Source organism: Aquarana catesbeiana, linkage group LG12, assembly GCF_042186555.1.
Source record: "Aquarana catesbeiana isolate 2022-GZ linkage group LG12, ASM4218655v1, whole genome shotgun sequence".
NCBI classification, from domain to species: domain Eukaryota; kingdom Metazoa; phylum Chordata; class Amphibia; order Anura; family Ranidae; genus Aquarana; species Aquarana catesbeiana.
In genome coordinates this window covers 38,804,747-38,831,794 of record NC_133335.1, presented here as the reverse complement: position 1 = coordinate 38,831,794, position 27,048 = coordinate 38,804,747, and the positions used below count along the sequence as shown (strand labels likewise).

Sequence of the window (27,048 nt, the reverse complement as noted above, 5' to 3'; positions counted from 1 at the left end):
GGATTTCTCGGTAACAACTGATGGCATGGTGGAAGCAGCTGCTTTTTAAAGGGGCGTTGTCACGCAGTGTTTCCTGTCTAAGAGGTGGAGCTACGCTCTCTCCAAGGTGCTGTCCTGAAAGGCTCGTAGAAATACCGTCACCGGTAAGTCTAACTAAGGTTTTTTGTCGGATCTTTCGTTTTTCGGATCCTGCACGTTCGTTATCGTTCATTAAAACGATAACGAAAATACCCGAAATTCGGCCGAAAATGCATTCGGACGAAAACGAATGCACATGTCTAATCTGCAGTCTGTTTTGAACACGGTGCAGGAAATGCACATGAAACGTGAGTTCCCACATGGGTTCTGCTGTGAACTGGCCCTTACCCTGGGTTCACACCTATGTATTTTTTAGTGCGTTTTGCAGAAACCCTCTACAGTCCAATTAACATGGTTTCCTATGGATCTAGTTCACATCTGGGTTTTGAGCCGGTGCGTATTTTGGAAAGGGCCGGGGACTTTTTTTTTTCCAGCAGCAGATTGCGTTTTGGTGAGACCGCACCAAAAACGCTAACATGTGACTTTAGACACATAAAGGTTCCTGCACAACTTTGATGCTACTTGAGTGCCAGAGAGTGTAAAGTCGCACTCCATGAACATACTGTCATACTTTCCTATTAGCCAGAAAAAGGCAAAACGCATTAAAAACACGAAAAAAAAAAAGCGTGTTCAAAAACGCACCGCAAAACACGCTGGAAAAACGCATCAACCGCAACCTGCATAGATGTGAACCTTGCCTTAGAATGTAGGTTTCTCTGATCCACAGGAAATTAAATACATCCCCATAGGATGATGCTGCCACCACCATGCTTCACTGTAGGGATGGTATTGGCCAGGTGATGAGCGGTTTCCTCCAGACATGACGCTTACTATTCAGACCAAAGAATTCAATCTTTGTTTCATCAGACCAGAGAATTTTGTTTCTCATGGTCTGAGAGTCCTTCAGGTGCATTTTTGCAATCTCCAGGTGGGCTGTCATGTGCCTTTTACTGAGGAGTGGCTTCCGTCTGGCCACTCTACCATACAGGCCTGATTGGTGGAGTGCTGCAAAATGTGGAAAAAGTGAAATGCTGTGAATACTTTCTGGATGCACTGCATAGTAAATCAATCCCCATAAATAAGGCCTGGAACAAACATGAGCACATTAGGTAGTATTTCTTTGATTTAACACGTAGTGAAGGAAATTTTTTGCAGTCACAGTTTCTATATTTCTCTCCTGGACAGGCTCTCTTTAAACCTGTATTAAACCCAAAACAAAAATATAATATATTGCAGCTTACCAATTCTTTGATGGGGTGGCTGCATTTGTTTTCCCTTTTTTATTTTTTTTTCCTTTAATTTCACTTGTCCAGCAAAAGTGGCAGTTAGGGGGTTGGGACAAACCATTACACACTAACAGGGGTTTATCCCAAAAGGAAAAAAAAAACTCTGCAGCTGCTTTAAAACTTAGCTGGACTTTGGCTTTGATTTGTTAGTCAAGTTCATTTAATTTAATTTAAATGCCTTCTCTACAGACTGACAATGCTGCTGTCCAAAGGTGTCTCCATTGCTCCTTCATTCATAGTGGAGCCACCCTAATGCCAGACGTGTTACTGGCTGAGTCACCAGGTGATAAGGGGGAAAAAAATGAAAACTAATGCAGCCGCCACTCCTAAGGATTGGTAAGTTGAAATTAATTACGTTTTTGGTGTAATGCAGCTTTAATGTTATACACTATATTACCAAAAGTATTGGGATGCCTGCCTTTCCACACACATGAACTTTAACCACTTCAATACCGGGCATTTTCACCCCCTTCCTGCCCAGGCCAATTTTCAGCTTTCAGCGCTGTAACATTTTGAATGACAATAGCACGGTTATGTAACACTGTACCCAAATGAAATTTTTATAATTTTCCCCCCCATAAATAGAGCTTTCTTTTGGTGGTATTTGATCACCTCTGCGTTTTTTATTTTATGCGCTATAAACAAAAAAAGAGCGGCAAGTTTGAAAAAACACAATATTTTTTACTTTATGCTATAATAAATATCCCAAATTTAAAAAAAATGTTTCCTCAGTTTAGGCCGATATGTATTCTTCTACATACTTTTGGTAAAAAAAATCGCAATAAGTGTATATCGATTGATTTGCACAAAAGTTATAGTGCCTACAAAATAGATTATTGATTTATGGCATTTTTTTTTACTAGTAATGGCGGTGATCTGCAATTTTTATCGTGACTGTGACATTGCGGTAGACAGATCGGACACTTTTGACAATATTTTGGGACTATTGACATTTATGCAGCGATCGGTGCTATAAATATGCACTGATTACGGTATAAATGTCACTGGCAGGGAAGGAGTTAACACTAGGGGGGGCGATCAAGGGGTTAAACGTGTTACCTAGGGAGTGATTCTAACTGTGGGGGGATCGGACTGACTTAGGGGAGGAGACCGATCGGTGTTCCTATATATTAGGAACACACGATCTGCCTCCTCTCCCCTGACAGGATGTGGATCTGTGTGTTTACACACACAGATCCACGTTCCTGCTATGTCACGTGTGATCGCCGCGCATGTGCATCGGCTCCTTGGTGACGTGGCGGGAGCGCGCACACGTCCCCTGTACCTCTGGGAAATCGAGGACTTCATATGATGCCTGCCCAACATGGGAGATACCATCTGCGGACGTTATATGACAATGGGCGGGATGTGAAGTGGTTAATGGCATCCCAGTCTTAGTCCGTAGGGTTCAATAGTGAGTTGGCCCACCCTATAAAAAGAAGAATTCATTTCACTTATGTTACAGGAACCAAGCTACATTATATTACCAAAAGTATTATAACACCTGCCTTTACACACACATGGACTTTAATGGCATCCCAGTCTTAGTCCGTAGGGTTCAATAGTGAGTTGGCCCACCCTTTGCAGCTATAACAGCTTCAACTCTTCTGGGAAGGCTGTCCACAAGGTTTAGGAGTGTGTCTATGGGAATGTTTGACCATTCTTCCAGAAGCGCATTTGTGAGGTCAGGCACTGTTGTTGGATGAGAAGGCCTGGCTCACAGTCTCCTCTCTAATTCATCCCTGCAAAAGGGTGGGCCAACTCAATATTGGACCCTACGGACTAAGACTGGGATGCCATTAAAGTTCATGTGTGTGTAAAGGCAGGTGTCCCAATACTTTTGGTAATATAATGTAGCTTGGTTCCTGTAACATAAGTGAAATGAATTCTTCTTTTTATAGAAAAGTATCATTATAAGGCAGATAAGATGTGCTGTTGATGAGTAGATTCAGCTATATCCAGGGAGCAGCTGTGTGTCCTCTCTAAGGAGAACTGAAATGAATCATTAGCAGAAATATAAATGGCACAAATGGTGCAATGTAACAGATTCTGGAATTTATTGAAGGTCATCCAATGGTGTCAAATCTCTGTTATCTGGTGAAATATTACACAAGGATTTGTTTTATTCCTATGAATAATGCAGTATCGGATGTTTAGCATGTGCTTGGGTTTGTTCAATAAATAAATCCTTGGCATGACATCTACTTCTATACATCAAGAATTTTAAAAGGGTACGTGTTCTTCGTGAGGTTTGTTTTATTTAATGTGGCCAAGTAAATGGCTCAATACACATATGCCATACATATACAGGAACTGGTTTACCTGCCAAAGGATTTGTATTCCTGTCAGTCTAGTTTAGTGGGTATTAAACCCGAAAGAAAATTGCAATATTTTGCAGCTTACCAATCCTTAAACGTGGTGGCTGCGATAAGGCTTGGTTCGCACACATGCGATGCGGGAAGCAGCGCGATTCCTGTGCGGGTTCCCGCATCGCATGTCTCTCGCTGGCCGTTCACACGGCCCTATGCGAACTGCTGCGGGTGTCAATACAAAGGTAATGGCACCTCCAAATCGGTTTGCAGATCGCAGTTCAAACTGTGAAATGGTGAAGGAATCGGATCACATAGGTGTGAACACCCATCCAATCCAACTCCAGTGCGGACCGAAAAAAGGGTCCTGCACCATTTTGGTCTGAAGGCGATGCGAATTCAGCCATGCATTCTGTATGGCTGAATTTGCGTCGCACTGACATCGCATGTGATCTGCACAGCAAAGCGGTGCGAAAAACACAGACATCGCAATAGTGTGAACCTAGCCAAAAAAATGATATAAACTTTTTTTTTTTTTTTTAAATCCCTAGGCGCTGACCACACGCAAATATGCGGCCTCTCGGGGGATGGGCTTTGGTGCTGAGGGGCCGCATATTTGCGTGCATTAGCGCCAATAGAGCTGTGCCGAGAGCGTGCACCCTGCACGCTCCCAGCACAGTGACCGGTAGCTCATAAAAAGCTCCCGATCGCCTCTTAGGATCAGGAGTTTTCTGATCATGTGACAGCCAATCACGGCAGTCACAAGCCCCACCCCGCCTCCCAGAATGCCAAACCCCTTAAAGGGCCGTTGGGAGCCAGCGCCAAGGAGTTAAATAACAACAAACATGTCATACTTGCCTGCTCTGTGCCATGGTTTTGCACAGAGCAGCCCCGATCCTCCTCTTCTCGGGTCCCCAGCTGTCGCTCCGGGCCCCTCCTCTTTTCAGTGTGCCACCACTTTCTGTTGTGGCATACGTGTGGGCTCGATCCCGTGCTGGACTGTTTGTCTATAGACACACACAGAGTAAGGCTCAGCGCCGCCCCCTATTCCAATGGCGTCCAGTGATGAGGGAGAGAGAGAGCAGCACCACTGTTCTCGGGCACAGTGCTGGTTCAAGATCGGGCTCGGGTAAGAATTTTGAGAGGGGGGGGGGGGCTGACAATAGAAGGTTTTTAACCTTAAAGTGGTTGCAAACCACTTAAATCGTGGCTTAAAAAAAAAACAAAAAAAACACCGGGTAAGGCAATTGTATAATGTGCTAGTATGCATCGATTACTAGCACATTATGAAATACCTTAGAACAGGGTTTCCATAGAACCCTAGGGTTCCTCCAAAGGTTGCTAGGGGTTCCTTGAGCAATGAGTAATTTTCTACCTCTCAGATTGGTTCTCACTGATACCATTGATCTTTTTAACTATCTTTAAGGGGGTAATTCTTCCCAATGACCACAAGTGTAAGGAGCATTCTTCCCACTGACCATCACACTAATGTATCAAGAGTTGTAGATCTAGTCATTTTTAGAAGGGGTTTTCTGGGATCGGAAATTTATTTTATGGGTTCCTCTGTGTTGAAAAGGTCATGAAAGGCTGTCTTAGAACGAAACCCTCCCAGGGCGCCTGGTCACCGCTGAGAGAGCTGACATCTTTCCCCTGTCTTTCTTCCGGGTTCGTGCTCTTCGACTGTGTGGCCGGAACCGTAATGACATCACACCCGCGCATGCGCATGGGAGTCCTCAGTTCCGCCATGGTATGCCAGACCTTCAGAGTGCATGCGCCAGTAATGTCACTGGCTGCATGCAGGGTGAATATCTCCTAAACTGTGCACGTTTAGGAGATATTCATTTTAACTACAGGTAAACCTTACCTGTAGATAAAAATAACAAAGCAGGCTTTACTACCGCTTTAACCACTTAAGGACCGAGCCTCTTTTTTAGATGTGTTGTTTACAAGTTAAAAATAGTTTTTCTTTTGCTAGAAAATTATTTAGAACCCCCAAACATTATTAGAGAATAAAATGGCGGTCGTTGCAATACTTTCTGTCACACCGTATTGGCGCAGCGGTCTTACAAGCGCACTTTTTTTGGAAAAAATATACTTTTTTGAATTAAAAAAATAAGACAACAGTAAAGTTAGCCCATTATTTTTTTATATTGTGAAAGATGATGTTACGCCGAGTAAATTGATACCCAACATGTCACGCTTCAAAATTGCGCTCGCTCGTGGAATGGCAACAAACTTTTACCCTCAAAAATCTTCATAGGGGACGTTTAAAAAATTGTACGGGTTGTATGTTTTGAGTTCCAGAGGAGGTCTAGGGCTAGAATTATTGCTCTCGCTCTACGATGGCGGCGATGCCTCATATGTGTGGTTTGAACACCGTTTTCATATGGGGCGCTACTGATGTATGCATTCGCTTCTGCACGTGAGCTCAGCGGGACGGGGCGTGTTTAAAAAATTTTTTTTTTTTTTTCTTCTTTTTAATTTTCTAATGTTTTTTTTTAAAAAATGGTGTCACTTTTATTCCTCTTACAAGGAATGTAAACATCCCTTGTAATAGAAAAAAAGCATGACAGGACCTCTTAAATATGAGATCTGGGGTCAAAAAGACCATATTTACACTAAAATGCAGGAAAAAAAAAAAAATTGTCATTTAAAAAAAATTATTTTTAAAAATGGCCCTTTAAGAGCTATGGGCGGAAGTGACGTTTTGACGTCGCTTCTGCCTTGCAGTGTCATGGAGTTGGTGGGGGCCATCTCCCCCTCGCTTGTCTCCATGCACAGCCACCGAAAGGACCGGATCGCCTCCACTGCTGCCGACGGCTCCGGTAAGCGGCGGAGGGCACCGGAGCGCGGCGGGAGGGGGGGGCCCTCTCCCGCCGCCGATAAAAGTGATCTCGCGCCGAATCTGCCGCAGAGACCACTTTTATCTTGTAGCCGACCGCCGGCTGAACGCGAGGATACCGGAGTTATGGCAGCTGTCTGCTGCCATAACAATAATATCCGTCCTCGAAGTAAGGATGTAGTTCGGCGGTTGGCAAGTGGTTAATTCAGAGAATGCGTAAATAAAAAATAAAAAAAACTTCAGCCTTTACAACTACTTTAATTTTAGTCTTTTTTCTTTTATTTCCACCTGGTGACATGACCATTAACTTCCTGTGTTAGGGAGTCTCAAATCCACTGGAGGAGCAATGGAGACCCCTTTGGACAGTGTTAGATGCACTAGCAGATTTAGTTGGACTTGACTACCAATTCAAAGCCAAAACCTTTTGAGCATTTACAGCAACTAATCATTCATTTACCATACTTGCTGCCTCTGTGCTTACCTCCATTTTTTTTTTTAAATTGGTTTAAAGTTAAAGCCCAGTTTTTTTTTTTGTCTGTCATGGTTATTGCATATAGAAAACATGCACCAATTGAAGGAGCACCAGACCAAATAATAAGTCAAAATGAATGTGTTGGTTTACAAAAAACATCCCTACATGTTTCAGGGGCCAGAGGAAACTCCCCCTTCATCAGGGCTACACCAAAACACAATATAATATAAATGTAAATGTGATTGATATAATCTATAACAACATAGAAGATGATGGGTAACATACAGTACATATACATTTCCAACTTCCATTGAGGTGAAAAACCCCCTGTGCTGCAGCTCCCCCTCCCCCCTTTTTCTTACCTGAACCCGATCCAATCCAGTGATGTGTACGAGTGCAGCGGCTCCCGCCACTGTCTTCCTCCTCATTGGACTAATTGATAGCAGTGGGAGCCATTTAGCGGGAGCCTGTCAATCAAAATCTGTGAATCGGCCGTGGGAGTGGGGCTGAGTCCCGCTGTCTCTGTCAATGGACAGCGGGACTCGGGAGAGAGCACGGTTGTCCCCATGGAAAGCGGCTTTCTGTGGGGGCACTCGCTGTAGAGGAGGGGCCTACAGCGCTGGCGGGGGAGCCCAGTAGAAGAATATTGGTGCTGCTCTGTGCAACAGCATTGCACAAAGCAGGTGAGTATAGATATGTTTATTTTAATTGAAAAAAAGCAGCAGGGAAAAGACGATGACTCCGGGATGTTGGCCTTGGGGGCTAATAAATAAAAGTTGGAAAACGTTTAAGGCCAACTCTGGCTTCAGCTTCTCTGTATCTGTCAAGTCATCATCTACCCACCAGTGTCCCTATTGTAATATGATAGGATTAATATGATAGGAACTAACTTGTGCTCATTCATGTAACTTGCAGGCATAATTTCAGGAGCTATGCATCCTTTGTTCCCCAGTGTATGGTTCTGTTTCAACTATTTCCTTATCACTGCAGATTTTTTTTTCTTCTGTATTGAGAGAACTTCAACCTGATCTTCACCCAGCCCCCCCTCCATTTTTTTAATATTTATTTATTTATTTCAGGTACTTATATAGCGCCGTCAATTTACGCAGCGCTTTACATATACATTGTACATTCACATCGGTCCCTACCCTCAAGAAGCTTACAATCTAAGGTCCCTAACTCACATTCATACATACTAGGGCCAATTTAGACAGAAGCCAATTAACCTACCAGCATGTCTTTGGAGTGTGGGAGGAAGCCGGAGTACCCGGAGGAAACCCACGCAGGCACAGGGAGAACATGCAAACTCCAGGCAGGTAGTGTTGTGGTTGGGATTTGAACCTGCAACCCTCTTTTACTGCTAGGAGAAAGTGCTATCCACTACACTACTGTGCCGCCCTATTTTTTCACCCCTGCCTGGTTGTGGGTCCTGCACAGTTAGGATACTCACCCACCCAACGTTATCCTGCTGAGAACCTCTTCCCTTCTGCCTCCCTCTTGGTCCTGCACCACCATCTTCTTGCATTACATCAACAGGAAGCTGCCAGCTATTCCGGGTTCAGCCGGCATCTCCTCCTTTCTCAACGAAGGACTATGCCTCCAGGGATATGTGAAGTACAGGAGACATAGTGGGCAAAGCGCACGTTACTCGCCTAGGCGTGACGTCCATGCCCTGGAAAAAAAATCTAAAGGCAGAAAGCCAGCAGACACAAATACTGTAGCTGCTGACTTTTAATAAACAGACATTTACCTGTCCTTCAGTGTCTTCACCAGGGCCAGTTCTTTGCTGGTCCATGGGTCCCCAGCACCGCCATCTTGGAAGTGGGAAGCCGGCTGTGACTTCCTGGTGCTTCACAGCTGGCTTCCAACTGCGCATGAGCCAGTAGCACTGCACTTTTTTAATGGACCCGTGGCCGTGTGACATGTCCCAGGAGATGGAAGGGGGGGGGGGGGGATTTCGGTCAGATTCCCTAGGCAATCCAAGTGGAAGTGGAGCTGGTGCCTGTCAGAAATAGGTACATGCTCCACGAAAAAAAAAATCTACTTGGGTGGCGATGGTGGGTGTTTGTTAGAAAGGAGGTAAAGGAAAAGTGGAAGTCCCCTTTTTAGGTGAAGTTCCATGTTGAAGCAGCACTTCAGACTGTTTGCATCAGTCATTGCCTGGCTATAGAAGTGTACAATCTTAAGTTCTACCACACAAATAAAAGTATACCATACACTCTGGGTCTAGTTTTACCAGAAGCCCAGTAAACATTTAGGCTCAGTTTGCATCTGTGCTTTGGGGGAACATATGGCAATGTAAGTTACATGCATTTTGAATGGCACTGAAACTTACCAAGGCATGCACATAGTGATTATGCTAGCCCTCTTATTGGTACCTATTTTCAGGGGCAACTTCAATCAACGGTGGCCTTTTTACAATGTGTATGCAACAGTTTCGTAGGACATCACAAGAGCAATGCAAAATATCTATGCAAACTGCAATAACCTGGATTTTGCCATTCATCTGTTTGGAGCAGGAACGAAGGATCCTGATTGGTCGCTGTAGGTTACTACTGTCAGCCTATTTTACACAGAACCACTCCTTCTTCCCAAGCCATACATTTGGAGGTGCTGCAGTCCTTGCTGAAGTATGTAAAGAACAGATCAAATTTGTGAAATAAAATTCTACCATTTTCCCACCAACAGTTTATTGAAGATCCATAATACTTTCTTGTTGAAGTGAAATTGCTCTTTCCAACATACAAAAGGCACAAGAAAGTTTTAAACCCTGTGAGGTTAATCATGGCAATGGACACAAACAGACAACACTGACTTTCAGAGGTAATGTAACCTAGAAATGTCCTTCTCTAAGTGATAACCATATTAGTGCAGCAGTACGGTCAGTGTGTGGCACATTGGCTGCGGCCATTGAGGCTGGGACTTCAGCTTATTCTGGTAATTGACTCCTTTAGAACTGATGCAGGGTCCAGCCTGGGCATGTGGAGCTGAAGAATGCTGATCAAAAGTCTTATTATAGCTGAACTTCGGACATACAAACTTTTATATAAATATATTATTTAATAGCCACAAAGGATCTAAATCCGCTTTGTGTGCACCAAATGTGTCCACAATACCAGATATTACCTTTTAAGAATAGCAGTGAAATTATGACTGTGCTGTACGTAGCCTATAGAGATAGCAGAGCTGTAGGAAGGGCCAGCAGGCTCCACCCACTACAGGCTGCCTGTAAAAAACTATAGGAGGGGGCGGAGACAAGATCGGTCACCTTGCACAAGGAGAGCGAACAGCAGTGAGCGGTCTTCATTACTGGTTACAGAGGCGAGTCAAAAGGGTAGTGATAAATGGAGAGTACTCTGAATGGTCCGGTGTGGAAAGTGGGGTCCCCCAGGGTTCTGTCCTGGGACCAATTCTTTTTAATTTTTTCATAAACGATCTGGAGGATGGGATAAACAGCTCAATCTCAGTATTTGCAGATGATACAAATTTAAGCAGGCAATAATGTCTACGTAGGATGTGGATTAGCCTACATGAAGACCTAAACAAATTAATGGGGTGGGCAACTACGTGGCAAATGTGGTTTAATGTAGAAAAATGTAAAGTAATGCATTTGGGTGCCAAAAATCTGAATGCAATTTACTCGCTAGGGGGAGAACCTCTGGGGGAATCTAGTATGGAAAAGGACCTCGGGGTCCTAGTAGATGATAGGCTCAGCAATGGATTGCAATGCCAAACTGCTGCAAGCAAAGCCAACAGAATGTTGGCATGCATTAAAAAGGGGATCAACTCCAGAGATAAAACAATAATTCTCCCACTCTACAAGACTCTGGTCTGGCCGCACCTGGAGTATGCTGTACAGTTCTGGGCACCAGTCCTCAGGAAGGATGTGCTGGAACTGGAGAGAGTCCAGAGAAGGGCAACAAAGCTAATAAAGGGACTGGAGGATCTCAGCTATGGGGAAAGTCTACAAGCATTGAACTTATTCTCTCTGGAGAAGAGACGCTTGAGATGGCATATGATATCAATGCATAAATACCGTACTGGTGACCCTAGCATAGGGAACAAACTTTTCAGTAAAAGGGAATTTAAAAAGACTCGAGTTCTCTACTGTAAGAGCGATAAGGATGTGGAATTCACTTCCACAAGCAGTGGTCTCAGCGGGGAGCATCAATAATTTCACAAAACTATTAGATGGGTATCTTAACGATCACAACATACAGGGTTATAAATTGTACTATTAACATAAATGTACACACACAGGTTGAACTGGATGAACGTGTGTCTTTTTTACAACCTCCTCTACTATGTAACTATGTAGTTACCGGAAGTTCAGATGTTCACACTGAAACACTGCACAGATCTGGAATAAACACACAAAGTAAAGTACCAAGGTTCAAGTAAGAATACACATGCCTCTTGTATTTCGCCAACACTTGCTTATCCCGGAGTTCAGCTCTAAGCAGTTTTGGTTTGATCACATTATAGCATGACTTGACTTGCAGTGGGGAAAATAATTATTTGATCTTCTGCAGATTTTGTAAGAAAAAACACAATACAAATGTTATAAATTGAGCTGCAGTTCAGTGAGTAAAATTAAGTATTTGATCCCCAAGCAAAACATGACTTAGTATTTGGTGGAGAAACCTAGTTGGCAAGCACAGAGGTAAGATGTTTCTTGTAGTTGGTTACCAGGCTTGCACAAATCTCAGCAGGGTGTTTAGTCCACTCTTCTTTACAGATCTTCTCTAAATCCTTAAGGTTTCTTGGCTGTCGCTTGGCAACTCGAAGTTTCAGCTCCCTTAATACATTTTCTATAGGATTAAGGGTGTGGAGACTGGCTAGGCCACTCCATATCCTTAACCACTTGCCGACCGGGCCATACTATAGCCAAATGACGGCTACAGCATAGTCGGATAACTCTGGGACACCTGGGATACAATAACGTCCTCACAAAATCATGCCCCCGGGAATGTCCGTGACCGCCGGGTTCTCGGGACCCGGCGCGTCATGGATCGGTGTAAAGGGCCAATCCCAGCGGCCCTTTACCACGTGATCGCTCAGTCCAATTGGACAGAGCAATCACTGTCAACAAACCGACATCATGTCCGTTTTTCTCTCTCCCCTCACACCAATCATGTGAGGAGAGGAAGGTGAAGCGGCAGCGTGAGGCTGCTTGAGTGCGGAGCAGTGCCCAGGAATGCCACATCAGTGCCAAGGAGTGCCTCAATGCCAAGGAGTGCCCCAACAGTGTCACATCAGTGCCACATTTGTGCCACAGCAGTGCCAATACAGTGCCCATCAGTAAGTGCTCTTCAGGGCCATCCTATCAGTGAATCCTCATCAGCGCCCATCAGTGCCGTAAAAAATGCATAGAAAAATGCATTTTCATTTTCTTTCCACATTTTCCAAAAACGTGGAAAAAAATGACATGTTCAAAAGACTCACTATGCCTACTTGAATATATGTTGGGGTGTTTTCTTTCCAAAATGGGGTCATTTTGTGGGCGTTTCCATTGTCCTGGTGCTCCAGTGCCTTCAATGGTGTAAGAGGGTGTCAGGAAATTATATGTGTAATTAATGTCCCTAGAACGCACGCCTGATGGTGCTCCCTGCATGTTGGGCCTCTCTATGTGGCCAAGCTGTGTAAAAGTCTCACACATGTGGTATCGCCATACCACAGGAGGAGTAGCAGAATGTATTTTGGGGTATAATTCGTGGTATGCATATGCCATGTGAAAGAAATAACCTGTTATATGACAATTTTGTGAAAAAAAATCTTCATTTTGCAAAGAATTGTGGAAAAAAAATTACAACGTGAAAAAACTCGCCATGCCTCTTACTAAATACTTTGGAATGTCTACTTTCCAAAAAGGGGTAATTTGGGGGATTATTTGTACTTTCCTGGCTTGTTAGTGTCTCAAAAAATGAGAGTACAGCAGGTGTGATCAATTTTCAGTGATTGACACCATAGCTTGTAGACTATAACCAGTACAGTGTTGCATGACTAAGTAATTGACATTCAAAGTGTGACAGCACTGAAAGCTAAAAATTGGCCTGGCTAGGAAGGGGGTTTAAGTGCCCAGTGGGCAAGTGGTTAATGTGCTTCTCCTTAAGCCACTCCTTTGTTGCCTCGGTGGTATGTTTTAGGTCATTGTCATGCTGGAAGACCCATCCATGAGTGTTCTGGCTGAGGGAAGAAGGTTCTCATCCAAGATTTTCAATACATGGCCCCGTCTATTGTCCCCTAAATGTTGCAAAGTCAGCCTGTACTTTTAGCAGTGAAACAGCCCCAAAGCATAAAGTTTACACCTCCGTGCTTGACTGTAGGGATGGTGTTCTTAGGGTCATAGTCAGCATTTTTCTTCCTCCAAACATGGCGAGTTAATGCCAAGAGCTCAATTTTGGTCTCATCTGACCACAACATTTTCTCCCAATCCTTCCCTGAATCATTTAGATGTTCATTGGCAAACTTCAGATGGGCCTGTATATGTGCCTTCTTGAGGAGGGGTACCTTGCGGGCAATGCAGGATTTCAAGCCATGGCGGTGTATTGTGTTACCAATGGTTTGTTTGGTGACTGTGGTCCTAACTGCCTTGAGATCATTCACAAGCTCCTCTCGTGTGGTTCTGGGCTGATCCCTCACTTTTCTGGTTATTTTGTATTTCTTCCATTTGCAAATAATTGCTCCAACAGTTGTTTCCTTCTCACCAAACTTCTTGCTGATGGTCTTGTAGCCCATTCCAGCTTTGTTCAGGTCGACAATCTTGTCCCTGACGTCCTTTGACAGTTTTTTAGTCTTGCCCATGATGGTGAGCTTTGAATGGAAGAAAGAGATTCTGTGGACAGGTGTCTTTTATACACGTAATGAGTTGTTGTTAGGAGCAACTTCTTACATTGACAGGACTAATCTGTGTACCACATGAGCACATACTGTAGCCAGACTGTGGGAGCCAGAATTATTGCTGGTAAGTAGGGGATCATCAAATATTTATTTTACTCACAGAACTGCAACTAAATTTATAACATTTGTATCCTGTGTTTTTTTCTGTATTTTTGGTTGATAGTCTGTCTCTATCATTTAAAGTACACCTACGATAAAAATCATAGACCCTTCATTTCTTTGTAATGCCCCATACACACGAGCAGAATTTCCATCTGAAAAATCTTGGATGGTTTTTCCGACGGAATTCCGCTCCAGCTTGGCTTGCATACACACGGTCACACAAAAGTTTGCTGAACTTTCGACCGTCAAGAACGCGGTGACGTACAACATTCAATGCTTCCGAGCATGTGTCGAATTGTTTCCGAGCATGCTTAGGAATTTTGCGCGTTGGAATTGGTACAGACGATCAGAATTTCTGATCGGAACTTTTTCCACCAGAAAAATTGAGAACATGCTCTCAATCTTTTGCTGGCTGGAATCCGCCAGCAAAAGTCTGATGGAATTACACACGGTCGCATTTTCAGACCAAAAGCTCTCATTGGACTTTTGCTGGCGTAATTTCCGTTCGTGTGTACGGGGCATAAGTGGGCAAACTTACAAAATAAAATAATAATTTTCCCCACTGTAGATCATCTTCACCTGAACTCATTATCATTCACTTCACTATATTTATGCATAAAAAGCGTATTTTAAAAAAATGTCCCCATCTCTACTGGCAATCAGCACGCAGCGAATGAGCCGCACACTCTCTTGGGCCTTATTGGCATATAGGTGCCCCTACCGAGCTGCAAGCACTCTCTACAATGAAATAAAAATATGGCAATGATACTCAGGCAACAGACAGATGCACACGATCCATCAAAGGGCAACAAGTTCTTTTCAGGCATTAAAAAAAGATGTGCACGAGTCCTATACATTCTAAAAACAGCTGAATTTAAAAATATTCCTTTTAATGAAATAATAATAAAAAATAAAAAAAATCAAAACTGCAATCAAACACAATAAATTAATAGAGTGATAACACAGTTTCATTCCTATGTCTCCAGCAATTTATGGAAGGGACTGTAATCTGTGCTCTTATTTGATAATCTTAAAAAAATAAGTGTGTTTACAAAGACGATGGCTTTATTTTGGTCATTTCGTTGTTTTTTTTTTTCCTAGGTGGTGGCGTGACCACCGCTAATTAGGCATCAAGAGGGCCTGTTCCCTGTGCGTGCCTACTGCAGTCTTTTTGTGTGTTCTGGAGTATGTTTGTTGCCCAGGAAAATCAGAGGCATTACATGGTCTAAGACAAGGTAAAAGTGCCCCTTTAAACCAGCTAAAAGCAATACAGCATAGGATTCCTGCTCTCAACTTTACAATTCAGGAAACCCTTCACCGTGAGCCTCAGTTTCTCTGTTACTAGGTTCTGCAAATGGCCATTTCCAGTGTCAAAAGGGAGTGCCTCAGAGGCCAATAAGGGCAATCTCTCTGAACAAGGTGATGGCCCTTGGCAGAATCCAGCATCACACTGAATCTTGTTTTATAGCACAAGCATAGCACCTCCACCTGACCATGCTTAGACTAAAGGGGGTATGCTTCAACTCAACACTAGTCACCTAGGCTATAGTACTCCTAAGTCAGGGGTCTCCAAACTTTCTAAGCAAAGGGCCAGTTTACTGTCCTTAAGGCTTTAGGGAGGCTGGACTGTGGCCAGTGGGGAAAGAAAATGCCCCGGCATCAGTGCCCCATCACTGGTTTTAATGGGAGGAATAGTGCCCCATTGTTGATATCAATGAGAAGAATAGTGCCCCATTGATGATGGCAGTAGGGGGACTGATGCTCCATCATTGGCGTTTGTTGGTGGAATAGTGCCCCAAGGGCCAGATACAGGCAAGCAAAGGGCCACATCTGGCCCCCAGGCCACAGTTTGGAGACCCTGTATAGGAAAGTGGAAGTGTGCTACAACCTAACATAATTAGCAAACCCTGTATAGGCCAAGGGGAGCATGCTACAACTAATGCTAGTGATGTAGGCTATAGTACCCCTAAATCAGGGGTCTCCAAACTTTCCAAGCAAAGGTCCAGTTTACTGTCTTTCAGGCTTTAGGGGGACCAGACTGTGGACAGTGGGAGTAAAAAATGCCCGGCATTAGTGCCCCATTATTAATTTCAATGGGAGGAATAGTGCCCATTGCTGATATCAATAAGAAGAATAGGGCCCTGTGGATGTTGTCAGTAGGGGGAATAATGCTCCATCACCGGCATCAGTTGGTGAAACAGTACCCCAAGGGCCAGATAAAGGCAAGCAAAGGGCCGCATCCCCTACGGTTTGGAGACCCTCTATAGGAAAGAGGGAGTGTGCTACAACCATAACACTAGTGGCATCATAAGCTGACCCTGCATGGGCCAAGGTGAGCATGCTTCAACTAATACTAGTGTCCTAAGCTATAGTACTGCTAGCCTACTCTGCATAGGCCAAGTGGGGCATACTGAAAATTTACATGAATGGCTTAGGCTGAAGTACCACTAACTGACCCTGTATAGACAAAGTGAAGAATGCTACAACCTAACATGAGGAGCCTAGGCTATATAGTGCTGCTAACCCTGCATGAGCCAAGAGGAGCATACTGCAACCTTACACTAGTGACCTAAGCTAAAGCACTACTAACTGAACCTGCATAGCCTAAGGGGAGCATGCTAACACCAGTCGCTTAGGCTATGGTACCGCTAATTGACTCTGCCCAGGCCAAGGGGGACATACTACAAACTAACACTGGTGGCCTAGGCTATATTACTACAACCTAACACTGGTGGCCTAGGCTATATTACTGCAACCTAACACTAGGCTATATTACTGATAACTGACCCTGCATTGGCCAAGGGGAGCATTGCCCTACAATCTAACACCAATAGTTGTTGCCTGGTTAGTTAGGCAGCAGCAGTCCCTCCTTTCGCTGTACTAGGGGCCTGTAACCAACTATTACAAATGTAGAGGTTTGCAACAGTACTGTAGCCTAATATCCATCCTATCCCCAGGCCTGTCATCTACCTTTAGAAGATAAGTCTAAGAAACTGAGGTGAAGTCTTGCATCATTTAAAAACAGCACCAGGGCTGGGAGGCCTAGATACAAAACGGTCTCATTTCACAAAATGACTGCCGCCAGCAAGCACAGGAAATAGCCAGACTAACACAGCAAATTAGAACTTGTGGGGTAAATACAGCAGTTTAAGGAGTTTGCAACAGTCTACATTTTTTTGCTTGATCCTACAAAAGACATTTGCAAACAGTATTTTGTTGCAATATAAGGTCTAAGTGTTCTATAATGGAATGTTTACATTAGCATTAAGGATACTTGTTTTGTGGTGACATTTTGTTGGGGTTTTTCTTACTAGGCTTAATATTAGCACATAGCACAGATGACCCTCCGGTCTTCAGATGTACTTCTTCTTCAAATACCAGTAGGCAAAATATCCCATTCCACCCAGCGAGCCCATGAGGAAAGACGCCCCAAAGAAAGATGGCGGTTTTCGCTTCACCAGTCGAAAGGCGTTGGGTAAGACAGCGGACAGCAGGGTGGTGTGGATGTCTCCAAGCACTCTCCGGAATGCATAGCGCTTCTGTATCCTTTCAAAGTAGGACTGTAAATTTGGTCTACTCCCGTCTTCCCAGTGTTTTTTAGAAAGTCCAAGGAACTTGAGTCGATGTAATGTGGCTCCCAAAAGTATGTCGGCTAAAGTGAATGTGCTTCCACAAAGCCAAAGCTCACACTTCCGTCCTGCAAAAAAATAAATATGTGGCTTTAATGTGCTTTCATTGTTCATAATCATCGCTTTCAGAGTGGGCATTCCCTTATGAATTATGGAGGGAAGCAGACTTGATTTGGTTAGTGAAAACTTAAACTAGACACTGTAGACAGTAGCTTTGCCTGAAGACTTCCAAGTTTTTTCAGATTATCTGGAAATCTAATACAGCCAGTGGGTCTGCTCTAGGACCTCTTGCCCAGTTGGCACTGCATGCAAGGGTCGCATCAATATAAGAAGCCCAAAACACTTCATCTTGCTAAACTAGCTGCTGTGGAATGTGCATACACTATATTATCCATTTCATCTGCTCCACCGATCAGCCCCTGCGTCCCATCTTAACTTTCATCAATGCATACCAAGCCCTGGTCTTATGATCCCAAAACGGGTTGGATATATATATTTGTAACAATCAATTTCCTCTTTCATGCCAGGACATCCAATCAGTACCATCACCTCTCTTCTCTCACAAACCACTTCACCTAATGCCTTTTGAATAGCTGAATCATGTTAAAGTGGATATACAGTTCCTTGCAAAAGTATTCATACGCCTTGAAATTTTCCACATTTTGTCATGTTACAACCAAAAGCGTAAATTTATTTTATGTGATAGACACATAAACACAAAGTGGCACACAATTGTAAAGTTGAAGGGAAATGATAAATGGTTTTCCAAATTTTTTACAAATAGATATGTGAAAAGTGTGGTGTGCATTTGTATTCAGCCCCCCCCCCCCCCCCAATACTTTGTAGAACCACCTTTCCCTGCAAGTCTTTTTGGGGATGTCTCTACCAGCTTTGCACATGTAGAGTGACATTTTTGCCCATTTTTTTTTGCAAAATAACTCAAGCTCTGTTAGATTGGATGAAGAGCGTCTGTGAACAGCAATTTTCAAGTCTTGCCACAGATTCTCAAATGGATTTAGGTCTGGGCCATTCTAACACATGAATATGCTTTGAGCTAAACCATTCCATTGTAGCTCTGGCTGTATGTTTAGGGTCTTTGGTCGTTCCTGCTGGAAGGTAAACGTCCGCCCCAGGCTAAAGTCTTTTGTAGACTCTAACAGGTTTTCCCTGTGCCTGCTGAAGAAAAGCATCCCCACATTATGATGCTGCCACCACCATGTTTCACGGTGGAGATGGTGTATTCAGGGTAATGTGCAACAATGGCTTTCTTCTTGCCATAAAAGCCAGATTTGTGGAGTTCAAGACTAATAGTTGTCCTGTGGACAGATTCTCCCACCTGAGCTGTGGATCTCTGCAGCTCCTCCAGAGTTACCATGGACCTCTGGGCTGCTTCTCTGATTAATGCTCTCCTTGCCCGGCCTGTCAGTTTAGGTGGACGGCCATGTCCTGGTAGGTTTGCAGTTGTGCCATACTCTTTCCATTTTCGGATGATGGATTGAACAGTGCTCCATGAGATGTTCAAAGCTTGGGATATTTTTTTTATAACCTAACCCTGCTTTAAACTTCTTGACAACTTTGTCCCTGACCTTTCTGGTGTGTTCCTTGGCCTTCATTATGCTGTTTGTTCACTAACAATTCTCTAACAAACCTCTGAGGGCTTCACAGAACAGCTGTATTTATACAGGCATACCTTCTTTTAAGTACACAATGGGGTTTATTTACTAAAGCTGGAATGTGCAAAATCAGGCTCACTTCTGCATAGAAACCAATGAGCTTCTAACCCCAGCTTGTTCAAGTAAGCTTTGGTAATAAAATCTGGAAGCTCATTGGTTTCTATGCAGAAGTGAGCCTGATTTTGCACTTTCCAGCTTTAGTAAATAAACCCCATTGTGTACTTAAAAGTGGGGTATGCCTGTACTGAGAATTACTCACAGGTGGACTCTATTTACTAATTAGGTGACTTCTGAAGGCAATTGAATCCACTAGATTTTAGTTAGATTTTAGTTAGGGGTATCAGAGTAAAGGGGGCTGAATACAAATGCACCCCACACTTTTCAGATATTTATTTGTAAAAAAAGTTTCCTTTCACTTCACAATTATGTGCCACTTTGTGTTGGTCTATCACATAAAATACATTTACATTTTTGGTTGTAACATGACAAAATGTGAACATTTTCAAGGGGTACGAATACTTTTTCAAGGCACTCTATGGTGCAAGGGTTATTTTTTTGCAGTTTTTCAGCATGTAAGGGTTAAAACTTTATAAGTTGTTTTTTTTTTGCATTGGGGATATTTCCCTTCACTTCTTGTCCTAGAGACACAGCAGGAAGTGAAAAGAATTCTCCACAAAGTGAGGAGAACCTTCTGTTTGGACAGTTGTCACCAGCACAGGTGTCCCCATTGCAAGAGTTGTCCTCAAGCAAGTCAGACTTTGTACTAGCATCCCTCTTTTTCTTAGCCGTATCTCCACTTTGCTGTTACAGGGTGTCTAAATATGAATGGTCAGGCATGCCCCCATTCTTCTCTACAGTTCAAGTCTGTGCTGAGGGGTGTGGCTGTTACTCAGCTCTGCCAGCATATACCACTGCAGTGTGAGGGCAGGAAGAGGCCTTTTCACTGAGATAATAGGATATTTAAAGGGGTTGTAAACCCTCAAGGTTTTTCACCTTAACCGCTTCCCGACTGCCTCACGACGATATACGTCGGCAGAAGGGCATGTACGGGCAGAATCACGTACCTGTACTTGCCCTTTAAGAGGCAGCTTGCGGGCGCACATGCGTCTGCCGGGAGCTTTGTGATCGTGATCGCGGGTCCCGCGGATACCCGCGATCGTCTCATGGAGAGGAAGAACGGGGAAATGCTAATGTAAACAAGCATTTCCCCGGTCTGCCTAGTGACAGTGTCACTGATCACAGCTCCCTGTGATCGGGAGCGGTGATCAGTGTTGTGTCACACATAGCCCCTCCCCCCCCCCACAGTTAGAATCACTCCCTAGGACACACTTAACCCCTACTGCGCACCTAGTGGTTAACTCCTTCACTGCCAGTCACATATACACAGTAATCAATGCATTTTTAATTGCACTGATCGCTGTATAAATGTGAATGGTCCCAAAATCGCTCCAAAAGTGTCCAATCTGTCCGCCATAATGTCACGATAAAAATCACTGATCGCCGCCATTACTAATAAAAAAAGAATTGTTAATAAAAATGCCATAAAACTATCCCCTATTTTGTAAACGCTACAGCTTTTGTGCAAATCAATCAATAAACGCTTATTGCTGTTTTTTTTTTACCAAAAATATGTAGAAGAATACATATTGGCCTAAACTGAGGAAAAAAAATGTTTTTTTTAATATATTTTTTGGGGATATTTATTATAGCAAAAAGTAAAAAAGAATGCGTCTTTTTCAAAATTGTGGCTCTTTTTTTGTTTATAGCGCAAGAAATAAAAACCGCAGAGGTGATCAAATACCACCAAAAGAAAGCTCTATTTGTGGGAAAAAAAGGACGTCAATTTTGTTTGCACGACCGCGCAATTGTCAGTAAAAGCGACGCAGTGCCGAATCGCAAAAAGTGCTCTGGTCTTTGGCCAGCTAAATGGTCCGGGGTTTAAGTGGTTAATATGCACAAGGTAAAAAACCTCCTGTGATGCCCCCTCAGCAGCCCCCAGAGCCCCCCCTTTTACTTACCTGAACCCGGTCTTTCCAGCGACGAGGACGAGCACACCAGCTCCAGCTCCAGCTGGTGTCTAAGGTCTTGATTGGAAAGATTGATAGCAGCGCAGCCATTGGCTCCTGCTGCTGTCAATCAAATCTAATGACACTGGGCCGAGTACTGCTGTCTGTGCCAATATATGCAGCAGCAGGACACGGGAGCACGCCCGCACAAGTGCCCCGAGGGGGAGCGGCTCTCCAATGGGGTACTCGAGAAGAGGAGGAGCCAGGAGCGCCGCTGAGGGACCCCAGAAGAGGAGAATCGGGGGCCACTGTGCAAAACCAACTGCTCGGAGGAGGTAAGTAATGACATGTTTGTTTTTTTTTTTTAAAAACAGATCTTTAGATCTCCTTTAACATTTTCTAGCAATAAAAACAGTCACAAAGTATAACATGTAATGGTACAGAATTTTAAAGAGATAAAAAGGTGTGAGACTGAATATTGATAGGACCAAGGACACTAGTGTGAGTAATGAAATTCAATATTACATTTAGATGGCTCTTCAATTCCTGGCCCTCTCCCTGGAAATAAGGGACCGTTGGAAACTAAGCCAATGCAAGTTTTATAAATGCCCTCTGCAGTTCTCCATCCTTCCTGGGTGGCTGAAATGCCACCAGCCTCAGTGATGTCACCGGAGAAAAGATATCTTCATGAATATGGATTCTCCTACAGAACACTTGCTACTTTACATGAACATATTCTGCAGTTCTGCTATGTGTGGATGACGGGGTAAAGATGAGATTGCAGAATAATAACACGGCAAGGAGAGAATGCGAGATATAAATAGAAAGGAGGAGTAATAGATAGGTCTGACAAGGACAAATCTGCCGAATAGGTTACAGTCCTGTAATGTCTGATATACTGAGCAGAATAAGTTAAAATGGCCAGCAGAAGGGACCACAAAGAATGTACCTTCTCTTACTATAACTGTTTTAAAGTGGTTCTAAAGGTTTGATATTTTTCCCCTTAAATTAATAAACACATCAAGGTTATCTGCTCTGTGTAATGGTTTTGCACAGAGCGGCCCTGATCCGCCTCGTCTCGGGTCCCCCACAGGATCTCCAGGCTCCTCCCCTTTGCTGAGTGCCCCGATAGCAAGCTCTGCTCTGGGGGCACTCATGCGTGCTCATTCCTGATCCACCTCTGTGTGTCTTTGGAATACATAGAGAGTGGCTCTGTCCCTCCTCACTGGCTGTCACTGACAGCAGCAGGAGCCAATGAAGAGAGAGAGACCCTGCTCTCGTGCACATCCCTGGATAGGGTTCGGGTAATTATGGATTGCTGAAGGGGGGAACTGCACACTACAGGTTTTTTACCTTAGCGCATAGAATGCACAAAAGTAAAAAAAAAAACCTTCACCCCTTACAACCACTTTACCCCAAAGTGGTATAGCAAACCTGTTTAGATGATGGAGCTATCTCATTGTAACCCTGCCAACAAGATCTCTGCTCCAGGTTTCCCATGTGTGCCCTCCCCCTGGCCACAGCAAGCATTGGGAGGTTGGGACTTAATGCTCTGTTGGATTGTACATGTAGGTTTATGCAGTGCAGAGAAACTTTCAGGTTTCAGATCTTGGTGAAAAAAGGGAATCTACTCCAGGGATAAAACGATAATCCTCACACTTTATAAAACTCTGGTTCGGCTGCATCTGGAGTATTCTATCCAGTTCTGGTCACCAATCCTCAGGAAGGATGTGCTGGAGCTGGAGAGAGTCCAGAGAAGGGCAACTAAATTAATATGGGGACTGGAGGACCTCAATTATGAGGAATGACTACAAGCGCTAAATTTATTCTCCCTGGAGAAGAGATGCTTGAGAGGAGATTTGATAGCAATATACAAATATCTCAACGGTGATCCCAGCATAAGTATGAAACTTTTCAGTCCCCGGGTGTGTAAGAGAATACGGGGCGACACGATAAGACTGGAAGGGAAGCGGTTTAACCTTAAGCTGCATAGGATGTTTTTCACTGTCCGGGCAGAACTCTCTTCCACAATTGGTGGTGTCGGCAGAAAGTGTGGATAGTTTTAAGAGACTCTTGGACGTGCATCTTAACGGAAACAATATACGGGGATACGGGAAATGTTCTTCTACATGCACTTAACTACACAGGTTGGACTGTTGTCTTTATTCAACCTTTCCAACTATGTAACTTATGCCGCGTACACACAAGCGGACTTTACAGCAGACTTTGCCCGGCGGACTGAATTTCGTCAGACAATTCGATCGTGTGTGGGCTCCAGCGAACTTTGTTTTCTCAAAAGTTGGACGGACTTAGATTTGAAACATGTTTTAAATCAATCCGTCGAAATGGAGTCCGGTCGAAAAGTCCGCTTGTCTGTATGCTAGTTCGACGGACAAAAAGCCACGCTAGGGCAGCTATTGGCTACTGGCTATGAACTTCCTTGTTTTAGTCTGGTCATACGTCATCACGTACGAATTCGACGGACTTTGGTGAATTGTGTGTAGGCAAGTCCGTTCATTCAGAACGTCCGTCGTAAAGTACGTCGAAAAGTCTGCCGTAAAGTCCGCTCGTGTGTACGCGGCAAATATCAAACCAATTTATCGGGGCTCAATGGGAAAAGTGCTCCTCACATCAGTGGCCGGTAGAAAAAAGCACCCCGTACAGTGATGGGCAGAATGCCACCCTTACAGACAACTAAAAAAATCATTGGTGTTATGCTTTTGCTTTTTCCAAGTGACATTGGTCCTGGAACTAAGCAGGCTCCATCAAATGGAGGTCAGTCATCTACAGATTAAAGTGGAAATTTAGGTAATAAATAAAAATGTTTGAAGAGGCAGGATTTTTAATGCAGAAGAAACATGCTTTTTCTCTTCTGCATTAAAGTTGGCTACCTGCCTGTTTGTCCCTGTACAGTGAGTTGTGTACACGCAGCTCGCTGTAGAAATTCGGCAGTGCCGAAGCCGACAGAACTCCCGTGCATGCATGGGAGTGACGTCATCCCCGCCCAGCCCACGAAAGTGGCCAGCGTTTTATACCTAGAAGATGTCAGCAGCCGGAGGGGAGCTCCAGGTTGTTGCATTGCTGGAGTCAAGGTGAGTATAGTTCCACTTTAAGGAACCCCTAGCATTCTCTTGAGGAAACCTGGTTGAGAGTGGCTATAATACAGTCGAGACATCAGACAGGCTGAATGTAAAAGAAACCAATATTTACTATGGCCATGTAAGGAGACGTCCTAAAACATAGGGAAAGAAAAAGTCAGAGGTAAGAAGTCATATGTGCAAGTTGGCTTGGTGCCCCAGGATATAGTCTTCAACTAATGCTAGGTACACACAAATAGAATTTAATTTAAAAAACAATCAGTTTTGGAACATTACATTTGCTCATGGTTAGTGGGGTCAAATCAATGTTCTGACTTCTGTACAAATGAAATTCTACCCAGCTTAAAGTGGATGTAAAGCCTTAAAGCGGAGCTCCACCAAAAAAAGGGAAGCTCTGCTTGTTTGCTTCCTCCCCCCCTCAGCTGCCACATTTGGCACCGGGGGGGGGGACTGGAGCGGGTACCGGTTTTTGACAGGTACTCATCCCCACTTCCAGGGGACCTCGCCACGTCGAGGTCCCCCCAGAAGTTCAGCCCCCTCCTCCTTCCCCCACTACCGGGCCACTCACAAAGCGCAGCACGCTTCGCGCATTAACAGTAGGGAACCGGCTGTGAAGCCGCAAGGCTTCACTGCTGATTTCACTTACAAGGTATGGCGGCAGAAGGACCTGAGAGCTGTTGGAATAAATTTGCTGGGGTGCCGACATTTTGGGATCCCTGGACAGGTAAGTGTCCTAATAGTAAAAGTCAGCAGCTACAGTACTTGTAGCTGCTGACTTTTAATTTGTTGGTGAAGGGGCTGGAGCTCTGCACTGAGGTGAAAAACCTTTGGTGCTGCAGCTCCCCCCCAGACCCCCCTTTTTCTTACCTGGGCCCGATCCAATCCAACGATGTGGACGAGCGCAGTGGCTTTGCCGATGTCACTCTCCTCATTGGACAGGTTGATAGTAGCAGGAGCAATTAGCTCCCGCTGCTGTCAATCAAAGCTGTGAGGGCCAAGTCCCACTGTCTGTGTCAATGGATGCAGCAGCGGGACTCGGGAGCAAGCCTGCAGGGGTGCCCCCATGGAAAGCAGCTTTCCGTGGGGGCACCTGATGAAGAGGAGGTGCCTGGAGCTCCAGCGGGGGACCCCTGAAGAAGAGGATCGATGCTGCTCTGTGCACAACCTTTGCACAGAGCGGATAAGTATGTTTGTTATTAAAAAATAAATAAAAATCGAACGTTTAAAACCACTTTATTACTTCTTTGAAAGTGAAGGCATTTCAAGATTCTGGAAATTGTTTATGAATCCTCACATTCTCAGTGCCCCAGCAAACCTCTGCATCCCAGGCATGTGCTTAAGAAGCCACTTCTAATCTTCTGTCTCTGATATGCCCTGCACCCTGACGCCCAGCATTTCAATGCAGTTGTTTTCTTTTGGCCCCTGAGGATCTCTCATTAAGCTGGCATATGACTGATTGTTCCTTCTGTGCCCATTTTCTACCACATCTTCCATACCTCCCAACTTTTTGAGATGGGAGCGGGGGACACCTATTAGCAATAGTATGTAGGCATACGACACACTCCCTGCCACGCCCCTTCAAGGAGAATTATACAAACAAAATTATTAGGCAAACCAACATCCCTTTTTTTTTATACCACTACTATTCCTTTATATTGGCTTTTGAAATTCACAAATGCAGCAATTTAGAAATTGGATGAAAGGTCTAGCACTGGGGAACACTTTTTGAAAAATAAAAAGTGCATTTTATATACAACAATATAGATCAGAGCAAAATGAGGGAGAAATGAGGAGGAAAAATGGATAGAGGGACTAATCGGGGACAGTCCCTTGAAATCAGGGACAGTTGGGAGCTATGCATCTTCCAAATATTTACCCATTCATGGTAGATCTACCTTCCCCGGCCTGTTGACATCATGCCTTATGATGAATCTGACAGCGGTTCAATTTTTCTGTAGGTGACCTCCCGACCTTACTAAAGTTATCCTTTAAATAAATGAAAAATCTAAAAGTAGGTAAAATATCCTTGTAATAACCACAGAAGGTAGGTGGAGCTGAGAACCCAGGCTGAGTGATCTCATCTACTGGGTATACCTGACATTAATATTGGGCTGCTGACTCTTTAATTTAAGTGCAGAATCCTCCTTATTCCAACAGCAGAGTGAAGACAGCATGGATGGCAGGAGAGGGGTACTCGTTATGCTAATTACAGTAAATTGCATTGGAGATGTGAGATTGGATCCCAATGGGATTCAGTAAAGGTCACATTAATTATTAATTCTCTGTCTAAGCATTAAAGAAAAAGGGGAAGGTGAAAGCAAAGTATACATATATATATATATATATATATATATATATATATATATATATATATATAAACACACACACACACGGAGACCAGCGTGCTGATACAAGTGCAGTCTGACAAGTGCCTTCCGCTGTATAAATGTTTCATAGCCTGTTTTTGACTCATGTCACCACCATTATTAGACTGCTTCCACATCTCATTTCTCATTTTTTTTTATACCTGACAGAGGATGCAGCGGAAGGAGTGAGATGACACAATTCTTAAAGCTGAAATTGAGAAGGAGAGATCTCAACAATCTTAAAGTAAAAGTCCACCCTAACACTAAAATGCCTGCATCTACAGATA

At 43.9% G+C, this 27,048-nt stretch overlaps 1 protein-coding gene across 1 annotated transcript in view; it reads right to left on the bottom strand.

Moving 5' to 3' along the window:
- Nucleotides 1–9,674: 9,674 nt before the first annotated feature.
- GDAP1L1 (ganglioside induced differentiation associated protein 1 like 1) overlaps nt 9,675–27,048 on the bottom strand; it is a 74,295-nt gene continuing 56,921 nt past the window's right edge. Inside the window, exon 6 of the mRNA XM_073607608.1 lies at nt 9,675–17,686. Coding sequence (XP_073463709.1) covers nt 17,343–17,686 — 344 coding nt within the window. The 3' untranslated portion in view covers nt 9,675–17,342. The remainder of the gene's footprint in view (nt 17,687–27,048) is intronic.